The 20,981-nt window shown below is 35.2% G+C and overlaps 3 protein-coding genes across 6 annotated transcripts; 2 read left to right on the forward strand and 1 right to left on the reverse strand.

Moving 5' to 3' along the window:
- Positions 1 to 3: 3 nt before the first annotated feature.
- Positions 4 to 5,809, forward strand: LOC108477164 (uncharacterized). 2 transcript variants are annotated; one of them, XR_008275714.1, is made up of 6 exons: positions 4 to 437; positions 2,245 to 2,322; positions 2,403 to 2,487; positions 3,784 to 3,872; positions 4,915 to 5,279; positions 5,387 to 5,809. XR_008275714.1 is itself a non-coding variant. In XM_017779630.2 (5 exons), exons 1-5 carry the CDS (start codon positions 138 to 140, stop codon positions 5,056 to 5,058), a joined length of 696 nt encoding a protein of 231 aa, XP_017635119.1. In that variant the 5' UTR covers positions 4 to 137; the 3' UTR covers positions 5,059 to 5,809. The 2 variants fall into 2 exon arrangements, 1 of the variants encoding a protein (XP_017635119.1); XM_017779630.2 differs by having other exon boundaries at positions 4,915 to 5,809.
- Positions 5,810 to 6,437: 628 nt separating this feature from the next.
- LOC108478994 (uncharacterized) lies at positions 6,438 to 7,835 on the reverse strand. The gene is made up of 4 exons (XM_017781440.2): positions 7,582 to 7,835; positions 7,305 to 7,497; positions 6,887 to 6,942; positions 6,438 to 6,789 (listed from the first exon to the last, which is right to left on the reverse strand). The coding sequence occupies exons 1-4, from the start codon at positions 7,696 to 7,698 to the stop codon at positions 6,622 to 6,624; spliced, it is 534 nt and encodes a 177-aa protein (XP_017636929.1). The 5' UTR covers positions 7,699 to 7,835; the 3' UTR covers positions 6,438 to 6,621.
- A 4,654-nt stretch (positions 7,836 to 12,489) lies between these two features.
- Positions 12,490 to 16,380, forward strand: LOC108480007 (scarecrow-like protein 22). 3 transcript variants are annotated; one of them, XM_053022898.1, is made up of 3 exons: positions 12,490 to 13,295; positions 13,395 to 15,727; positions 16,232 to 16,380. In XM_053022898.1, the coding sequence occupies exons 1-2, from the start codon at positions 13,260 to 13,262 to the stop codon at positions 15,699 to 15,701; spliced, it is 2,343 nt and encodes a 780-aa protein (XP_052878858.1). In that variant the 5' UTR covers positions 12,490 to 13,259; the 3' UTR covers positions 15,702 to 15,727; positions 16,232 to 16,380. The 3 variants fall into 3 exon arrangements, with proteins under 3 accessions (XP_052878858.1, XP_017638390.1, XP_017638391.1); XM_017782901.2 differs by lacking the exon at positions 16,232 to 16,380 and having other exon boundaries at positions 12,492 to 13,295; positions 13,395 to 16,098; XM_017782902.2 differs by lacking the exon at positions 16,232 to 16,380 and having other exon boundaries at positions 12,492 to 13,276; positions 13,395 to 16,098.
- Positions 16,381 to 20,981: the final 4,601 nt, after the last annotated feature.

The raw sequence follows: 20,981 nt of genomic DNA on the forward strand, positions 1-20,981 counted from the left end.
TTTCAACCATAACCACCAATTCAAATCGATCGTACCAATCGTCCCCTGAGATCGTCAAGTCCCTCTCTCCCGCATCTTTAAACCGCGGGCAATACTAATAGTAGCTGTTTGCTTACTTTGATCTTTCCCCTGTGAAAATGGAGGCTGCGTTGGCAGAGCTAGAGAGAGTCCAGCTTCAAATCCTTCGACGAATATCGAAGCTAGAGCTCTCTCACCTGCCTCAAAATGCTGAACCTATCCCTTCTTCATCCCCTCTCACTAACAGCGATGCTAGCTCCGATGTTGAAGCTTGCCTCTCTAATATTCTACGATCCAATGGCGTCAACGACTTCATTTTCAAGCGAGTCGCCTCCGATTACTACGACTGGCCTCTCGAGTCCCGCCGCGACGTTCTCGGTGCCGCCTCTATTCACCATCTTTGCAAAAGCATCGTTTTGGTTTGTCATTCTACTATTTTACTTCGAACTGATAATCATCGATCAATTAGTTGCATTTTAGTACCTTTTTTTTTAGTTAGCTACGAGTATGAGATAGTGAATCTGTGTGAATTTCTTTAATTGCTCTGGTACTTCCTTGTCATTAGTTCGACTTTTGTCATTGGATTCAATTAATTAGCGATAAATGTGAGATTAGGAAGTAATTAAGCAGTGAATCTACACTCAAAATTTTTTAATTCATATGAAGTTTCAAGACTATCCATCTTAGTTATGTATAATAATAATGCATATATTGCTTACATTGAACTTAAATAATTGAAGAAAGATTATTTGAAGTGCCGTAGCAGCAGATAGGAGAATGTGATTTTGATTGTGTCAGAAGGTGAACAAGTTGGTTTGCTTTAGTTAAGGAGGAGAAATGCTATGCAAATGCCTATTTGTCATCTTGGATAAATGGTTGATATTGTGCGGCCGTAAAAGCTTGCATCACCAACTTGAGATGGGCTTTTTTGAGGTGATATGATTTATGGTCTTGCCCCTTCTACGTGTAGAAATTTAATGGTCTTGAGGAGAATATGTTGTTAGGATGATCAAATGCTTGAAGTTTTGATATGAACAGTGAAATATTGCCATTTTATGCTTCAGTTCCTTTTTTATTTTCTTTTCAAGTAATGCATTTTAGCATTCAAAGTCATATTCGTATGGAGTATAAAGAATATATTAGTACCTGTCTTGGTTTTTGCTTAATTGGTTCATGTTTGAAGAGAAAGATTCTGTAGTAAGGGGTTTCATGTGGATTGTTGAAGATGCTTTTAAGAGTGGTTGGTTGTTAATGGAGTGTTAAAACACTAAGGGGGCATCTGGTTGAAGAAATGTAAGATTACTTTGGGTAAATAGGATTATTGGAATGTAAGATTACTAGGTATATTAGATACCCTGCTTGGTTCATTTGGCTGGAATGTAGGATTTTGGTGTTTGATTGTTGGAATGTAAGATTATCTGAAAGAAAGTTTTTTGCAAGTTCACTTCCTTTTACATTTTTAGTGTCAATTTTTCCATATAATTATAATAACTTATGAAGTTCACTTTTATTACACCTCAATTTTATCACATGAATTCAATCGAACAACCATTGAACCTTTTTTTGTTTTGAACAATTGAACCTAATTATGATAACTTATTTATATGGTTTATCAATTGTTTGTGTTCGAGAGTGTGGTTGCTTTTATTATGAAAAGAGAAGTGAAACTAAAATTTTCTCAAATAGTTCTCATATAAAAGAGAGGTTTTTGTGTTTTTATTAGACTTAAAATTTTATTTGGGAAAAAAAAGGACTACGCTGATTTAAATAATAATAAAAAAAGGTAAATTTTTCCAAAATTTCAGATTATGCTCGGAATCTAAGATAACTTGGGGGAAGAGGGGTATTGAGATTACACCCTATATTCTGGCATCTTGATGCTACTTGGAAAAGTGAGATTATGGGGTGGTGGGGGTGTTTCGAATCCAAACAAGGTAATCTTAGTGTGATATTTGAGATTACGAGATGGAATGTTACATTACATGAACAAAATACACCCTAAACTGCAAAGCATCCAGAGCATACTCTTGAATCAGGGGTAGTGGAGATACAGATGAAAATAAATACAGGCAGTCATACGACTCATACCTTCAAAATATTTGACACCCACCTACTTCCACTCCCATTTTTGTGGCGACTTTTCTTTTTCTAGTGCAAAAGACCATAAGTCTGATTTGCTCATTTTAATCTGTCAGGCTCCATACTAAGGCTGCTTTGCTTGCTCAGGTTAATACTCAAGCCCCGTCCAATGTAATTGATTGTAGTGATCGAAACAATTCAAAGTATTATGTTGTTGTAGTTCAGGTAACTTCCTTTTTCCCTATGTACCAACATGATGCCCCATATAGAAAGGATCTTACGTTTGAACCCTTTAATATTTGCAGTATACTGCTAGATTCAACGCTGAAACTGTCAAAAATTTTCTCTACACACTCAACAATGGAAAGATATCAAAGAAGAAATTTAACTGTAAGTTTATTTATTTGTGAACTGTGATCCTCTTTATGATAAAAAAAAAGACACCTACTCAAGGGTATTTCATTGAAATTATTATTAGATTATTCTAGCCATTCTGAAATGAGTTATTTATGTCTAAAAACCCAATACAAACTTGTTTCTGTAATGATGATTCAAAGCACATATATGTAGCAGAGAGTAGATAAACTTGGTCTGGTGTAAAGATCCTGGCATATCTGATTATAGTTTGTTTTAATATTAAATTCTGGCAGGTTGGTGCCAGTACACATCATTCATTCATTAATACATGATGCCTTTAAGTCTTGATTAAGCTCTTTGTGTGGAAAGAGCTATGGATTCCTAATTTCGCTTATTTTCTTGTTAACCTAGTCATTCAGTTGCCTTATAATTTGCTAAGGATGAATCATATTATAAATCAATTGTCAGAGTCTCATGGACCTTCCTTTTATGTCTTTGCTGTCACCTTCTTTTTCTTTTTCATTATTTCAGTTTTGAAGAGCTAATGAATTTGTATTGGTAATAATGCATTCTTACTACCACTGACTTGCAAGAGCTTTGTTTGCTTATATTTGGTAGCCTGCACTTTATGTCAGTGTAGACACAAACGTAAGTAGTTGAAACCTGAAGCTGTTTGCATCCCTCGCAGAAAAAAAGAATTTATTTAAACGGGGGCTGAAATTTGTTCATTTATTGTCATTTAACTAGTTGCAGCATCAACTGAATGATTAATTAAGAGAAAGCTAGGGAGTAATAAATTGCAAGTTATCACCAACTTACTGTTACATTTATGGTCTAAACATTAGTTCACTTACTGTTGTTTTCGAGGACTAGTTTCACCATCATCTGAATGATTAATTGAGAGAGAACTAAGGAGTAATAAACTGCAAGCTGTGACCAATTCAACGTCACATTTTTGGGTTGTAGGCAAAAGCTGTTGACTAACATGGTGCAATGGTGCTTATGACTTTGCTAATGTTAATAACTATCTGGTGATCCTTATTTCTGATTCAACAGCAATAACTATTTGTTTGAATTTTGTTAAATCATCTATGAAGATGTATTCATAACCCAGCTTGTAAAGTTTTTGATTATTCTGTTGTATGGTCAAGTTGTTGATTAATGTTTTCTTAATGCTGTCATCTTTTTCCCTTCATTTATGGGCTGAAGAAACCAATCAACTTTTGGTTCAATATTGGCTCCTATAATTCTCTTTATGGTTAGAAGATTTATTTAATGCTGGGATCTCCGAAATATTTAGTTAATTATTACATGTTTTGAATAATTCAGTGAGACTTGCTCCTGAGGAAACATCAATAAAGTTGACTGGCTATGAGCACAATGCAGTTACTTGCATCGGTATGCAAACTGACATTCCAGTAAGTGCTCTTTATGCAAACCTTTGTATGCTAGCTTTACATAACATCTAATGTATTGAATTTTGTTTTTTTATTTGTTTTTTGTTAGTATATTGATTTTGTATTGTTTGTTTTTTCTACTTGGTATGCTGTTACTGTATAAATGAAATGTATTGGGAATTGTTCAATATAGTATTTATGTTCAATTTGTATTATGGTATAATGAACAATAAAATAGAGAGGGAACAAGAACAGAAGTTTCAAATAAAAATGTTGGTTCATTTTTCTTTTAGGAATCTCATTGTTTTGAGAGGCTTTTGTTGTGTAAAAATGTTCTTGGCACCTGTCTTTTAGACAGTACCCCCCTTCGATCCCTGTCCTTCTGTAGGAAGAGCACATGGGGCCCTGAGGATTTAATTGCCTGGGTAGATATCCATCCTCATCATGCTTAGGACCAGTTTGGCTTGTTTATATACAAAATCGAACAAGTAAAATCAAGTACTTATTAAGTCTGTAACATGCATTTGAGAATAGCAACACATGAATTCCTTGTCCATGAATTTGAATCTATCTGCCAGCTTTCTGGCTGGTCCACTGTTCCTAATGTCAGCTCAAATAATTTCCTGTCAGTCTGTCACATTGAAAATGCACTGCGGAGTTTATCAGCATATTCATTTTGCATAAGACGACAGCTTGCATAAACTGTTAGAGATGGAAGCCTAAGATGCTTTGAAATTTTAGGTGCTAGAATGAAGTTTCTTTTCTTATCATGTAGGCTGTAGGGTATGTAACTTACCTGAAACTGACTAAGTTCATATAATACAAAAGTGACAGTCCACATTAAGGGGTGATTAGCAATCAGAATTGAGATACTATATTACAAATTTCATAAAGAAGCAAAAAGCCAAGTTTATTGTTTCATATTGATGGTATGATCTGTGTGATTAGCTAAAATGCATGACTTCAGACATGGCCATGCATGCATACACCATGAAAGGCAGGAAGAAAGATTTCATGCTTTTCATCATACTCTTAGTAACGGGAAAATTGAAACTGATTGCAGGTAATTTTAGATGAAGCCATTGTAAAGCTTGTTCCAGATTTCTTCTGGTTGGGTGGAGGCGAGGTTGATTTGAAGCTGGGAATCAGAACCTCTGAATTTATAAACTTTGTCAAACCTTTCATTGTCAGCTGCAGTGGTACCTAATTATCTACCATTGATTCCACAAACTAAATAAAAAGAAATTAAACCCAAGACAACTTACTAAAGCCTTCAAGAAAATCCATTCACATGGGCATCCTATCCGGTCGAGAATGATGCTTTATCTTTTATTGGTTTCTTTTGGTTATCAAATTTTGGAAGTCAATTGCGCAATTGGAAATGTTAAGTCCTCCGGAGACAGCCATGTACTTTGGTTATGTAGTAAGGTGGAATTGTTAGATAGGAATGAAAATTTGATTTCTTAGGGATCAGAGCCTGAAATTTCGGGAACATTTCTTTCATAGTAATGTGATGCATTTTAACCCGTTTCCAGATTGTTTTACGAGATCAATTACTTGGCAATGGTGGCACATGATTTACAGATGGCCACGTTTTGCACAATTTTGGGCTTGGTTATTGAATTCTATACAGGGGACAGTACATTGCAGACTGTCGTTTGGACAGTTCAGAGTGGGCTCCAGTTCATTGCGTTTAACATCCTCCTCCAACGTAACCTAAATAAACATGTAAGCCTCGGTTTTTAGTCCTCTTCTCTCAACATGTTTCAGCCATGTAAATGTGGGAAACTCGTGTTGGTTTGGATTATGTTTTATTTTTATGAAAAACAGATGCAGGAGTTTCGGGAGGTGAGAACACTTTATCTCATCAGTCTGTACATGCATAATCTTTGTATTAGACGTCAGTATATATAATAATATGTATGCGCACACGCTGGTTTGAGCTTGAGTCCAAATAACTCTTTTTCCTCGTTTAGATTTAGGTCAGGTGAGTTAAAAAAGAACATTTATAGAAGAGATAAATCTAAAAAATACACATGAATTTTGATGTGACATATGAGCCTTAACTGTGTGTAATTATACACGAAATTTTGATTGTGATTCAAATAGATATATAAAATTTAATTTTGATACAAGTATACATATTTAAAGAAATAAATAAAACTATTTATGTATGCAATTTGTAAACATAAAATGATTTTATATTAATAATTGTGTTTGTAATTTGTGAAAAATGAATCAAATTAAAATTTCATATACAAAATTAAATAAAACTTTAGTTTATATATAACATTGCATATTTAGCTAAAATTCATATATAATTTGGATATTTATCTTTATAGAGATTATTAAAAGGTATTTTTGGTTGGAACGGTAATTTTATTCAAATCTGCTTGGGTTATTAAAATTTATCTCAAATTTGAATTATTGAATCTACTAGGTCGAATCAGACGGGTGGAGAATAGGCCATAAGGTCTAGACAACAGTAGCTTTAAATCACCACGTTCTGATAAGCCGTCTTCACAGCGAGGTTTTTGAACACATTTGGCAATTTCAAGTGTCTTTTGCATAGTGTTCCAGTGGAGCTTGGACTTAACATATATATTTCAATTTTGACCATAAAATAACATACGAAACGCCCTTGAACAGGTAGCCAAAAGATGGTAGTTTTAGGGGAGAAACCATAATAACCTTTTCTTGGTTCTCTTTTAAATGAAACTAGAAGCTGGTACGAAACATTAACATTTTGGGTAATATTAACGAGTGTTGTCTAGTTTTTTTCATTATGAATAGGAGGTTTCCGATGAGGTTGTGAATAATCCATAACGTCGTCAATGTCCCCATCCACCATATCCTTTTCCTTGGAACCCACATCTTCCTCAGTGTCACCACCTGAATTTCCTAACATGGACCTTGACCTTCTTACTCTCTTCAATCCCTACCCAACTCAACACAAGCAGTAAATAATCTTAGGAATATTAATCATACTAAAAAAATGCATGATTTATGACTTAATGTAAAACTGTTGTAGTTACCTCTACTTTTGCCATGCCGTGGAAATCAACCCCAGAAGACAAGATAATTTCATATCCTGCATGAACATATAAGCAAAATTGCTATTGCGCCATCATCATCATCAATAATATGAAACATTGTTTAACACTAAAGCTAAAACTAAGGTCTATGATTACGCAACAACACGTTATATTTTAAGAACTTAGGTCACTGCTGAAATTTCCTTAGCGAAACCAAGTTGGACGACTTTTGAAAGGATAATGAAAGGTGCAAAAAGCTTAAAGCAGTTCAATTGTAGCATGAAATAATGATGGTCTTTTTCCAGTTTTTATTTTATTTCATAGCGTAAGTCAAAAGGATATGTCTCTCATATTTCCTGTTAAATAAGAAGATAAACTATTCCAAATACAAAAAGGACGTCTTAGTTTGAAAAATAACCTGATGAAATAGCATTTTCAACAGCTTCTTTTGCCTTGAGAAGTAAGTTGCAAAGTGTTTGTTTCATATCATTTGCATCAGTCTCATTCTCTTGTTTTCTTATTCCGTGAACCCCATATTCTTGTGTTTGTACTTCCTTTGAGATTGAAGACCTCATCTGTAGTTGATCGTGGAGCTTCAACTTATTGACATCCTGGTTTTAACGTATATAAACTATAAGTCACACATATATACATATTTATCGTAATCACTATATATAAATATATTATGCGCTAACCTTGGCAAGAAAATCGGCATGATTGTCAATACCTTCAGCAGCATAACCTAGACAACGAGCATCGCATGCATGCATAGGAAGACAAAGGAGAAATAAGATAAAACCTAGCGAATACATTTGTATGATGAAAGATAGCTTAGTTCAGATGAGAACTTTGAGAAACAGAGAAAAAGATTGTATGTGGTCTGGGGGTGTGAGTTCAGTGTTAGGTTTTCCAGGTATTTGTACTGATAGAAGTTATCAAAGAGGGCGCATTAAATGCATGTTTTGTACTGAAATGAAATCCGTTCTTTTAAGAGAACATGCAGGTGTTCGGATGATGAATCTTGAAAACCAAATTCAAGATATTAGGGGGCCTCCCTTTGTCCCTTACTTTTCCCTTTTTTAAATCACCTTAGGGGACGTATTCCAAATCAAGAAGGAAAGAATTATAGTGATGTACTCTCAAATATCACCATAAAATAATTTTTTTGACTGTCAAATAACTTTTCTTTAATAACAATTACGTGAACTAATTAAGTTCTTCGAATTTGTGAGATTTCTAAATAAGTAGAGGTCCTACCATGTGTTTGTGATGAGGAAGTCCACTCCTTGCCCCACCCTTAAAATGTATGGCAGAAATATTACCCCATGGCCTTGGATTATTTGTTTTTCATTTTTCATACATAGTTTCTCTTATCGAAGGTGTGGAAGCAGTGTCGTTTATGACCAAGAAATAGACATACAATGAAATGTTTTAATATTTTTTAAACGATGAAATTACATACTTTTTGAATCGACTGATGGAATTAGATTTAGGATAATCACAAATTTAGTTGACCTTGTAAAGTTAGATTGGAGTACCTATGTTCTTATCTTTTCATTCACGATCACAAACTTATTAGACTCCTCACGCATGGACATGTATGAAACATGAACCTTGAGAATTGATGAAATTGAAGAAGTGATTTTCAGATCAGTCATGAGTAACATCCGTTTGTACGTTTATTTATGAACAGGATGATGATTAGGACTATGAGTGTGTGTGTGTATATATTAATGTATGGAACTCATACGTAAACAAACCATATTCGTCAGGGATAATTTTAAGTCTAAATTTTGGGGGTCTTTTTTTGTCTGAATCAAACTCCATGGAACACATGGGACCGACAATGAAATGGAGGAGGAAGCCAGGAAGGGTTAGAGGCCAATGGTTTGAAGGCAAAGCTGCATGGCCAAACCGCCCCTTGCGTTTCCACAGGAGGGACAAGGAGGGTCAAGTTCCCCCACCATAGCGCCCTCATGCCACATGGCATTCACCGCATGCTATTTACAAATCTTATGCTGCCACGTCAGTCACTGGGCCCTTCACACGGACCACCTCAGCAAGTGTCCATGTCGATTCTATGGTCTCTTTCCTCTTGTTTCAGTTTTTGTCTCTCTATGTCCATGGCATGTTGAATTAAGACATATTGGCTCGGAACACAGGGTGAGAAACATGAGCCTCACCAACTTAATGTATACACATCCGAATCCAGTGCACCTTTGCATATAATGGGTCTCCAATTGGGACCCGAAGCTAAAATTCTTATGCAACTTGGTAGATGGTAGCTACAAGGGCGAGAGTTAGGTGGTTCAGATTCATATGGTCACACTTATCAATTATTACATATGATAAAGAGTTTGATTTGATCCTAATATTGAGGCAACCCCTGTTAAAGTAAAACATAGACTAATGACTCACCTGTTTGCTCAGTTATTTAGGCAGAGAGAAAAAGATTTAATTACATGCAAATCCTTGAGTTCATTAATGTTTGTCATTTACTGTGTAATAGAATTAAGATTTTGCCATCGGTTAAATACTGTCATTAGTCCCTATATTATGTGTAAGTTGTGGATCGAATACCTATACTTTAATTTGATCATTTTAAGTTCATATATTTTATGAATTTTAAAATTGTAATCCCCATCAAACAGTTAAATTCATTAAGTTATGCTATTTCTAAAATATGATGTGGCAACATATTATCATATATATAATGTCATATCAACTTGTTATTTTCACATATTACTTACAAAAAATTCAACTATGAATTTAAAGATTGTCGTTTATGTTAAAACTAAAATTTTAAAATTTAAAAATATAAAAACTAATAATGATTTAATTCAAGAACATAGACTAAATCTACAACTTTAGGCATAGTACAAGACTAATAGTAAAGTTTAACCAAATGGATTTAACTACTACCATTTGGTTTGGATTGAAATTTCAAATTTTAAAAAGTATAAAAACTAAAATTTAACCAAATTAAAATATAGAGAATAAATTCACAATTTATGCAGAGTACAGAGACTAATAGCAGAAGATTGTCATTTCCGTGCTTCTCCGGAAGCAAAACGTAGAGGGAGAAAAAGAGGAATATCCAATATTGGAGCCCAAGTTAAGAGCAAAACTGGCAGCAAACTTTTTGTGGGCTGCTTTAGAAATATGTTAAAAGCAAAGATCAAATGATGCTGAACCACATTTCAAAAAAAAAAAAAAGAGAGCCCAAAGCTATCTTTATCCTTCTTCTCCAGTCCTCGTATTTTACATGGGAATGATGGCACCCAAAGAAAATATATGAACCGATATCCCTTCTAGTAATGTCTATATCTTCCTGTTATCTGGATACGAATATATAAGACTTGGGAGGATTCATTTTGAGTGTCTTACTTATTCTACTTGACCAAATCTAATCATTTTCAGACCATTTTTTTGTTGTTAGAGAAACAAACAAGGAGAAAAAGGCACTTAATCTCTTCATTTCAGAGGGAACAAATAGTATGCAACATCCACAAAACAATTTAGCAAAGGGGAAGAAAGAAAGGTCAAGCATGCAATGGAGGCAAAGGCAAATTTAGACCAAACCAAGAAGCAAAAACCCAGCCGAAAGCAAAGCTTTGTCTCCTCCTTTTGTTACCACTTTGGTTATAAGAGTTTTGTTAAGCTAATGAATTTGCTGGTGAGTGGTGACCATTCCCCGACATGCACCCAACTCATCATGCCCTATTTTTATCTACTAAAGCCATCCATCACTTTCTAGTCATTAGCAATAATTGGTTAATTAATTAGTTTTTCTTTTGGTCCCAAATGTGGTCATTCTCAACTTTATATGTATGGTAATAGTAATTGGTTAATTAATTAAACAGTAGGGTTGAATGCAACTTTATTTGGTTACCTTATTCAGGCTTAAAGCCAGTCCTGATATATCATTATCATAATGGTTAAAAAGCTGACCAAAGTTACATGAATTAAAATATTACTATAAACAAAAAGGCTACAGCTTTACAGTTTGAAAGGTCATTAAAGATGGGTAACATAGATTTAAGCATTCCAATGAAAAATCCAAAATAATTTAAAGGCATACATTATAATATTCAAAAAAAGATCTTGAAAGTTTACTGGTCTATGATGTGAAAACTCCAGCAAGAAAAAAATCTGCTTTGTTATGGTCCTACTCTCCTACTCCTACTCCTCTATCCTATATGATGATTGAATCTATTTGTTAAAACTCTTGAGATTTGGTTCTTTGTAGATTCATGAATTCATTAAGGTGAATGAAAGTCAATAACAACAGCGTATGTATGTATGTTCATGTTATTTATAGTTGCTTTTCTAAAGCCAGCAAGCAGAGAAAAATAAATAAAATCATTAAGATCTTCAATGGGGACTGGTAGACAACTTTAAAGATCTTATATTATTATGAAAATGTAAATTAGAAAGGGGGGGAAGGTGTGGGACTGGGGTCCTTCAATATTTGGCCTTGATGAGAGGGAAGAGACCTGGTGAAGTCATGTCTTCATAACAATCCTGAAAACAACGAGAGGAAAGGAAACCAATAAAAATAGGGAAAAAACCCATAAAAAAATACTGTTGTGGGGACAAAGAGGACTAGAGCTGTGTCACTTTCCAGTTCATAAGATGGACGGAGAGAGGGTCTGGTTAGGCATCACATGGAGCTGGACATAAAATAAAAACCCTTCTTCACCCTGACAAACATGTCCATATCATGTTTTTCCTATAAATTTCAAAGAAGTTTTGTCCCCTCCTCCCTACACAAATTACCCTAAATCTTGTTTTGTTTAAGAAGTGTGTAGACAAGGGAGCTTATCTTTTCAGAGAATTGCCTTGACTCCCAAATCCAACACCGCCAGTCATTGCGCTCTTACCTTTTAAGCTGAAAATATATGAAGGGTTTCTTTTGCAATAGATATTTTGTTCATTTTTAGCTGGCAAAGCAGATTGAAAGAAAAAGGGTCATAATCAAAATGGCTTGACTTCGAAAATTGAAGTGTTCAATAAGGTGAGGGCCCTTCAATGTTCACAAGCCAATGATATGGGCTTGTAGTTGCAGAGATGTAAAGCTACTGCAAAGAGCGAAGGAGACAGGCCCAGAAGAAAATACATCATAGGGGCAAATCAAAATTACCAAATCACTTGGACAAGTAATAAAGAGAAAGGATTGGGTAATTGAGGGACAGTAAGAACATTAACTTTTTGGTTTTTTAATTTTTTTTACTTTTTACCTTCATTACATGTTACAACAAGGGGTCAGTCTGTCAGTGTAGGTGAAAAAACAAGTGTAAATCTTTCATTGATTTGGGTGCCCTGCCTTTAGCTCCACCTTAGCAGTCTGAAAAGTCCATTACAGAGATGTGCCTGCCACTGCCACGGTCATTGCCACAAGATTTTCATTTTTCATTTCACTGTTTTACGGATTAGTAGTAAGTAAATTTAATTATTAGGCCTTTATATTTATTTTTGGTAAAAAGAATAATTCTAACAACTCTACATCAGTCATTAATCAAATCAAATATTCTTGATCCACTACCAACAAAAAAATATATATAGAAAAAAGAAAAAGTAAACGAAATTTATAAAACCCAAGAAAAAAGTGAATATAGATTGGATAGTTTACCTCAATGTTTCTGCCAAAGAGCAAAAAGCTACCTATATTTTCTATTCTGATAATACTAAAAAAAAGGAGGGACCTGTTGTGTAAATTACAATAGAAGAGTGTGCCCCAAAGTCCAAAAGGTCAAGATCATATGGAGTTTGCAGATTACCACTTACGTTATGAAATGTGCTGAGCTTTTAAGTATGGAATCAAGTAATTAAGAGTTTAACCTATTTTTTATTATGTATTTATTATTTTTTTAATAAGTATTACTTAAGCTACATACACAATCTGATTAAATCTGGGCATGTAATTAACACTCTATTATCAGATAAATAATTATTCAAAAAAATTAAAGAAAAAGCAAGCCAAAAGAGGAAAATATATGGAAAGAGATGGAGAGATAGGAATACAGAGAGAGAAACGGGGAAGAGGAAGGGCACTTTATTCCTTTTTTTATGATACACGCATCCTTGGCAGAACAGCCAAGGGTACACAGTACTGCTACGACACAAGGGTAGAAGAGGACCAACAAGCAGCAGCTTCAGCCCATTAACTTCCCCCAAAAGAGAGGGAAAAAATAATTTCTTTGATGGAACTGAAAAATATAGATTGTTGGCAAGCCTAAGGGGGGAGGGGGAAATAAGGATGGAGGTTAAGAGGGAGAAGGGACAAGGTGACGGATGACAAAAGGAGCTAGTTTGGTGAAATGGGTCTTTTTTTCTTTTCTTTTTTTGGTCGAAGTTGGGGGAGATTGATTTTATGGCATGCAAAGAAAGGTTTTTTATGTTGCTCTTGGTAAAAATATTGTCTTTCTATTTTCTCTGATTCTCCAAAAACTTAGCGTGTCTTTGTCTTTTCGTTTGTATTACAATACAAATGCACTTTGAGTTACAGGCTAAAGGGGCGGTGGAACTCCCGGGTTTTGCTTCGATTTGTCAACAAAACAAGTGGATAAAGCAGCGAGAAGCTAATAGCTTTAACTTTGGAAACGGCTTTTACTACAACAACGAACCAGAACCAACTTCTGTTCTTCATTTAAGAAGAAGCCAAAGCCCACCCACATCAGCATCCACTCTCTCTTCTTTTAACGGCGGAGCCACCGGTTCTGGAGGCGGAGTCAATTCCACCGGAAATACCAACACCACGGCGGCCACCATAGCACCACCTGAGACTACAGCTCCAAACAATAATAGCAAGGAAGAATGGGCCTCGGAGCTTCAACCTATCCCGAGTGAACTAGACCTTGTTCCAGGGCCTGGAGGCGCTCAGAGATGCAATAGCGGATTGGAAGATTGGGAGACTATGCTGTCTGAGTCAGCCGTGTCTCTGAATCAAGATCACTCGCTTCTGCGTTGGATCGCTGGTGAGGTGGATGACCCTTCCTTCGGTCTTAAGCAGCTGCTTCAAAGTGGGAGTAGTGGTCCTAATCAGGGTGTTGATTTTGAAGGCAATGCAGGGGTGGGGGCTGTTGATCAGGGTCCAGTTTCTGACCCAATTGGTAGCCTAATTTCTTCTAGTTCTGGTAATGGGATTTCAAATGCTGCTCTTAATTTGGGTGGTTTACCTGGTTCTGGGTTTGTGCCGAATGCCAACAATGAGAATGAACCAAGTTGTTCTTCAGTTGAGCTTGTTAACAATAGCAAGGTTCTCGGTGCTACTGTTGGGTCCAATTGTAACATTCAAAATCCATTGTTTAGCTCTCCGGCTAGCAATTTTGGCTTTCCTGTTTCTTTGCCTATCCTTTATCAACAGCAGCATCAAGAAGAGAAACCTCGGATTTTCATTGGTCCGCAACAGCATCCCCAATATCCGAACTTTTTCCTGCCATTGGCTCAAGAACATCACCTCTTCCAGCCTTTACCACAGCGCCTCAATTCTGGTAACTTAGAACTTTCTTCTCAGATCCCAAAACTCCCCTTCGCTGATCCCGGGCATGAGTTATTTACGAGAAAACAGCAGCAACAGCATATGGGGTTTTCTCAGGGAGTCCAGTATGTTCCTCAGCAGCAGCCGCTGATGGTCGAAAAGAAGAGAGTGTTGGTCCCAGGAGAGGAGATGGCTCAGCCACAGCATCAGTACCAGTTACACCAGCAACAACAAGCCACATTGTTGGACCAGCTTTACAAGGCTGCTGAGTTGGTAGGGACTGGGAATTTTTCACACGCGCAATTGATATTGGCGCGGCTCAATCACCAGGTCTCCCCTGTAGGTATGCCCCTCCAAAGGGCTGCTTTCTACTTCAAGGAGGCTTTACAAGTACTCCTCCTCATGAATAACCCAGTCTCTCCCCCGCCTCCAAGGAGCCCCACCGCTTTCGATGTTATCTTCAAAATGGGGGCTTACAAGGTCTTCTCTGAAGTTTCTCCGCTCATCCAATTCGTTAATTTTACTTGCAATCAGGCTATCCTTGAAGCTCTTGATGATACTGATCGGATTCACATTGTGGACTTTGATATTGGTTTTGGTGCTCAATGGGCTTCCTTTATGCAGGAGCTTCCCATGAGGAGTAGAGGAGCTCCCTCATTGAGAATTACTGCCTTTGCCTCCCCTTCAACGCACCATTCTATTGAGCTTGGGCTTATGCGTGATATTCTTATGCAATTTGCTAATGAAATTGGTCTAAGTTTTGAGCTTGAGGTGGTTAATTTCGATTCTTTAGATCAGAACCCTCATTCTTTGCCAATGTTTCAATCAAATGGAAATGAGGCAATTGCTGTGAATTTCCCTGTTTGGTCTTGTTCGAATCGGCCCTCTGCTTTGCCCCATCTTATGCGCTTTGTGAAGCAGCTTTCACCAAAAATTGTGGTGTCTTTAGACCAAGGGTGTGATAGAAATGATCTGACATTCCCACAACACGTGATCCATGCCTTTCAGTCATATACAAACCTATTAGAATCACTTGATGCTGGTAATGCGACATCTGATGCTGTGAACAAGATTGAGAGGTTCCTTTTTGTACCAAGAATTGAAAGCAGCGTGCTGGGGCATCTGCAAACACCTGAGAAGATGCCTCTTTGGAGCACACTTTTTTCCTCAGCTGGATTCACCCCTGTAACATTCAGTAACTTCACTGAAACTCAGGCAGATTGTGTGGTGAAGAGAGCTCAAGTAAGGGGATTTCATGTTGAGAAGCGCCAGGCTTCACTTGTTCTTTGCTGGCAGCAGAGGAATCTTATCTCAGCTTCAGCTTGGAGGTGCTGAGTAGCAAACTCAGACAGGCAGGGGAGGTTGGTTTATTTTAGTATCTCACAATCTATCAAACTCTATCTGGAAGAATTAATTAAGCCAATAATCAGTAAATTCTTCAGCTTTTATGACTTAATACTCATTCATTGTCGTATTTGTGAGTCCCCTCTACTTGTTTGTCTAATGTAGATGCAATTCCCAGTAGAAGAAAACATTTGACTGCAAAACTCTAGTATGTGCCTTTTGTTTTGGACATATTGATGTTGCTGCTATGGTATTCTGGTTTCTTTTGTTTGTTTGTTTTTCTGGTGAGAAGCTGATTCATTTCCTGGTTAAGGTGGTGACAGTTGTTGTATATTTGACAACAATCACTTCTGAAATTGCAAATACAACTTACTGGAATTTCGTTTTATATTTCTGGGGCGCTGTTCAGAAGTTCTCAAATAATGTTTATGATGCTTGAATGCTAATTCCTTCTTTTCTACCATGTTGCATATTATGCATACTTTCTTGTGCATAATTAGAGTACTTATTTTTGTTGAAAGGTGATAATATGGAAGTGGTGCTAAAGCAAGCAAAGAATCAGGAAAATTTGTCCAAGGTGGGGGTGCCCTTGGCCTTTAACCACTCTCAGAATAAACCACACCCCCTTATTGTTCCAACATTTATGAGTAGAAAAGATTTCTTGTGGGGACATGGTGGTTCCTTATCTAGGTGCTTTACAAGCTGCCTCATTGAAATGCCTATATCTTGCTTTGGATCCTCAGTCAACCATTACCGCCTTCATTAATGTGTAGTTATAATCTAGTTTAGATTTGAGAATTAGGAATATCAGACAAAGGCATCCCCAGATTCTCTATTCTTTGATATCATTTGCGGGATCACCATTATTAGAGCTACCACTTTTGCTTAAATCTTATCTTATCTTCATTTTGGTAAAAAAAAAGTGATCTTTCTCCAATTCTAAAAAAGTATTTGATCTTGTCAGATTCTTGGTTTGTTAAAGAGGTAGTTAATTCAGGCTTTCGGGGGTAGTTAAATGATCTTTAGGTCGAACCTCGAGTTCTTTCCAACCATCTCTACGAAAGCTCCTTCCTTGATTGTTTCCCCTAAGAAAGAACCTAAACAAGAAACAAACCCTTGATGGGCTGCAATCTTTGGATAGAATACAATAAACACAAAGACACCTAAGATTAACTATATTTGGTGGTCGAATTTTGTTAAATAATCATGCTTGCCGCCTACCTGCGAAATAACATATGGTTGTGGTGAGTACTTGTATTTTTTGTCGCGCTGTCTTGCATGTATTTCATCAAACACGTAAGGCTGTTCTCTTAGTTTTCTTTAGTGAGTACTGCATGTTGTTTGGTGATAATTATTTTAGGTTTGGAGATTTAGAATAATGTTGGTATTAATATATATACATACATACAAATACTTGTCTTTTAGTACATTGAATTTGGTGTACCATTTCTTTTCTTTTGATTAGTTATTGGACACCTACTAATCTTGGTCACATGGAGTCATGTTTGATTGCTTGGTTATTATCTTTTTCATTGTGGAGGCGTCTACTTTAATCTTTTTTATTCATATGAAGTGGTTTAAACCATATAAAATACTTTATAAAAATACATAACAGTAAATTTAAAACTGTTGGAGATAACTAGTTTCAGAACATGCTGAGTACGTATGGCGACAAAGATTAATCATAGCTCATAAATTATAAATCCTTGCCTATTATTTTCTCTAAAATGTAAAACTTTGTTTTCATTGAGAAGGAAGTCGTAGCCTAGCAAATACCATCGATGACCGACACTTTTATTTTATTCCTGTCCGATGTCCCTGGGTTCTGTAGTTCCAGTAAGCGGACACTACTATTTATTATTATTGAAAGGATAATAGAAAACAAGTGCCTGGACCTGGAGTAATATGGCCCAATCAAAGTGTAAGAGAAATGACAGCTAGCTGTGAGCCACTTGAGGTGGGTGCGGCGCTGGTCCAGCCCAGATGATTGAAGCCGACTATAGCCTCCTTGGCTTCACTTGTTTCACAGCTTTATAGTTTTTACCAACGGTATAACAGATGGAGATCCATGTGATGTGCTCTTACAATAATGTCCAACGCTGCGTTTTTAGTATAGCGCATGTAGCACGGTAAGATGAAAACGACTAGAGATTTTTTAAGGTCCCTTTTTAGCCTTGGCTTGGCCCTTGCAGTGCAATTGTGGTCCTCTTCGGTTCAAATAAAAATCATGCCACGTGTATGGATGGTAAAAGCTACTATTACTGTATGAGAATGTGAATATGAATATAGCACATGTTACATGATATGCCCATTTCTCTCCTCTCCTGTTATCAGGAATAAAGCAAGGTATCTTCACATTTGGTTATAGGCCCATGCCAATACGCCACCTTGTGAATTAGGAAATGGGTTTTGTTTAAATCAAAATCACCCAATCAAACCAAATTAGAAACAGATATTTAGATTTGCGTTGAATTTTTGAGTCCTTATTGGCCTCAAGCCAGACTTAGTTGGCCTATTGCTCCTCCCAATTTCTAGCCTTAAGTACCTACATTCTTTATGTTGTATAATATATTTATTGGCCAAAATAGGTTGATTAGATGCGGATGTGCTTCCCAAAATCATTTAATTACAATCTTAAAGGCAAATAAACGCCTCTTTTTATAACTACATTTGTTGTACCACTTCACATTCTAAACATTAGTCATGCTAGTTGCTCACGTCAACAATACCATACATATGTCTATAACATGTATGCTAGTTGCTCAAGAAATTTGAGAGAAAAATAACCAAATTTAGTGGCACGTATTCTTGATTATCAACAGCGGGCATTGCAGGATTGTGGACAATCCACGTGCAAGGCACTAGTGAAGCTCAAAAGTTGTCTTTGATTGTTGCAGATCCTTTCCTATGATCAAGTGATGGACGACAGACAGAGCAGTTAAAGGTAGAAGCTTTTTTTGGTGGGTAGTTTTTAGTTATTTCAAGTGGGGGAACTGCTTTTGTCATCAACAAGTCTCCTACGAGTGAGGGATATGGGTTGTACAAAACATATATATATATATATAGATGCTTTTTATGAGACATAAAACCAGCTTTTGTCTCTCCTAAACTTCAATCATGTTGGCCAACTAAAGCAATGTTGAGTGGGTCGCCACCCGTCAAATCCTATATATTTTTTAGACCATCTTTGTTTCGGGTTTTGCTTTGCCATCTCCGGTGTAATAGAGATGCTTGAGTTCAGGTACATCAACCGCTAAATCTCTCGACTCTTCATCTATTAAAACTAGAAAAAAATATTTTTCCGAGCATACTTTTGTTTATTTAATGATTATGGTCTCTAAATTATTTATGTTTTTTTTTATACTTAAATATTTTTTATCTCGTTTTTAGAATATACATTATTTCATGATTATAGTTTTTGATGTAAAAAATTAATCGTGTTAAAAAAAATGTGACCCGCTCAACGGATGTTAACGTGTCATATATTTAGTTTTTTCATATGTCATCAATGACATAACTATTGATCGATAACATGATTGTTGATCATTAATTAGTGATGATCAACATTGATCAAACGTTGATCGAGATAAATAAATGTCAACTTCATTCAAATTTGGATAAATAATTTGTTCAGGCTCATATTAGACGTAGGTAATAATATTATAAAATATTAAAAAATTGTCAAAATTATTCAATAAATTAAAAATACTAAAAAACATGTCCATAATAAACCTAAACAAATGGACATCAATGTTTATTTAAATTCAAATAATTATTTATCTAAATTCATATAAATATGAAAAATTTTAAATTTTGTAAAAATTATTAAAAAACTATAAATCATAAAGAATCATTAAAATGTCTAAAAAATCAATTGATTTTGTAAAAGGCAATTGTCCAAAGGCATGGTAGCTGGAAAGCTCGATCCAACTAAGGATGGGCTTCGACAAAAAGTCCTTTTTAGTTTAACCTAGTTTGAATTCGATTTAAATGGGAAAAAGTATTTTAAATTGTAATTAATTATAAATATATAAATATAAATTTAAAACATATTTTTACTTTTTAATATTTTGATTAATGAAATAAGCTTTTGGGTCAGGCTAAATTAACCAAAAATGAATTTAGATTTTAATTTTTTTTTTGAATTTAAGTTGCAACTCGTGAGATGAGCAATTATAGAGATAAGAAAACAATTATTTTAAGAAGTAGATGGGAACACAATTTTGAATACATATATATTAGTCCATGATGGTGCGCGACACTTTTTTTATTATATAATTTTATAATTATTTAGATATTTATAGTATTTGGATCATGTAGAAAATAAATCTTAGTAAAGTAAACATTCATTTATATTGGTCAATGTTTATCAATGATCGTATTATTAATTAATAGCCACGTGGTAAATAAGTAGTTAACTTTTGGACCAACTTTACAATGTTTGGGAACTTAAACTTCAAAATTTAGATTAGTATTTAATATCTGTATAAATTGTAAGTGTAAAAAGTATGCATTTTCTAAATTAATAAATTTCTCAAAATTTCAAATTCTTAAATAAACATCCTACAAATTCTTAGATTTGATAAATAATAAATAGAAAAAGGATTGTATGAAACAATGACGCCACGTCATCTGTATCTATTTTCAATAGTTTTATGCCACATCAGTACTTTTATCTTGAATTTTAGGATTTTATCCTAAAAAAATTAAATCTAAATTAAAATACTGAAATTCAAGATAAGAATATTGATGTGATTTAAAACTATTAAAAAATAATACAGATGACGTGGCGTCACTGTTTCATACAATCCTTTCTCATAATAAATATTATATTTTTATTTATTATTACTTAATATGCATTGTTTTCTAAATCTAAATTAATTTAAAATCCAATTTTTCGAAGGCTAAAAGTTAACTCCAACTACCCTTTATTGTCTGACAGTGCTGCAATATCATTTTCTCCAATAATATCAGTGTCTCATCACATGATGGACCGATTTTCTTTTGCTTTGAACCATACAACTCAGTCCCAACTCCTTAATCTATACTTCCATCGTCTTGTTCCTCACAATTTGCATGGATTCGATGATTAGCATCTGATTAAGGTCAACCCTGGAAATTTTTATTACCGGAGGTCTTTTTCATGGATTTCGAACATTTAGTTATATAGTTAGTGACAGTTTTGTTCCATCTAAAGCTAGTATTTTCTCATCTTATAATATTCCAAAATCCTTTTGCTTTTACCAACCCTACCCTGCTGTCAAGTATCAA

The sequence above is a fragment of the Gossypium arboreum genome, chromosome 12 (genome assembly GCF_025698485.1).
Source record: "Gossypium arboreum isolate Shixiya-1 chromosome 12, ASM2569848v2, whole genome shotgun sequence".
Taxonomy (NCBI): Eukaryota; Viridiplantae; Streptophyta; class Magnoliopsida; order Malvales; family Malvaceae; genus Gossypium; species Gossypium arboreum.

Bases quoted from the DNA above. Each gene is read 5' to 3' on its own strand.
- LOC108478994 (XM_017781440.2), bottom strand. From the start codon at position 7,698: ATGTATTCGCTAGGTTTTATCTTATTTCTCCTTTGTCTTCCTATGCAT. The intron at 7,498-7,581 runs GTTAGCGCATAA...CGTTAAAACCAG, and splicing joins ATGCCGATTTTCTTGCCAAG to GATGTCAATAAGTTGAAGCT. The intron at 6,943-7,304 runs GTTATTTTTCAA...ATGTTCATGCAG, and splicing joins TGAAAATGCTATTTCATCAG to GATATGAAATTATCTTGTCT.
- LOC108480007 (XM_053022898.1), top strand. From the start codon at position 13,260: ATGGCATGCAAAGAAAGGTTTTTTATGTTGCTCTTG. The intron at 13,296-13,394 runs GTAAAAATATTG...TTTGAGTTACAG, and splicing joins GGTTTTTTATGTTGCTCTTG to GCTAAAGGGGCGGTGGAACT.
- LOC108477164 (XM_017779630.2), top strand. From the start codon at position 138: ATGGAGGCTGCGTTGGCAGAGCTAGAGAGAGTCCAGCTTCAAATCCTT. The intron at 2,488-3,783 runs GTAAGTTTATTT...TGAATAATTCAG, and splicing joins ATCAAAGAAGAAATTTAACT to TGAGACTTGCTCCTGAGGAA. The intron at 3,873-4,914 runs GTAAGTGCTCTT...AACTGATTGCAG, and splicing joins GTATGCAAACTGACATTCCA to GTAATTTTAGATGAAGCCAT.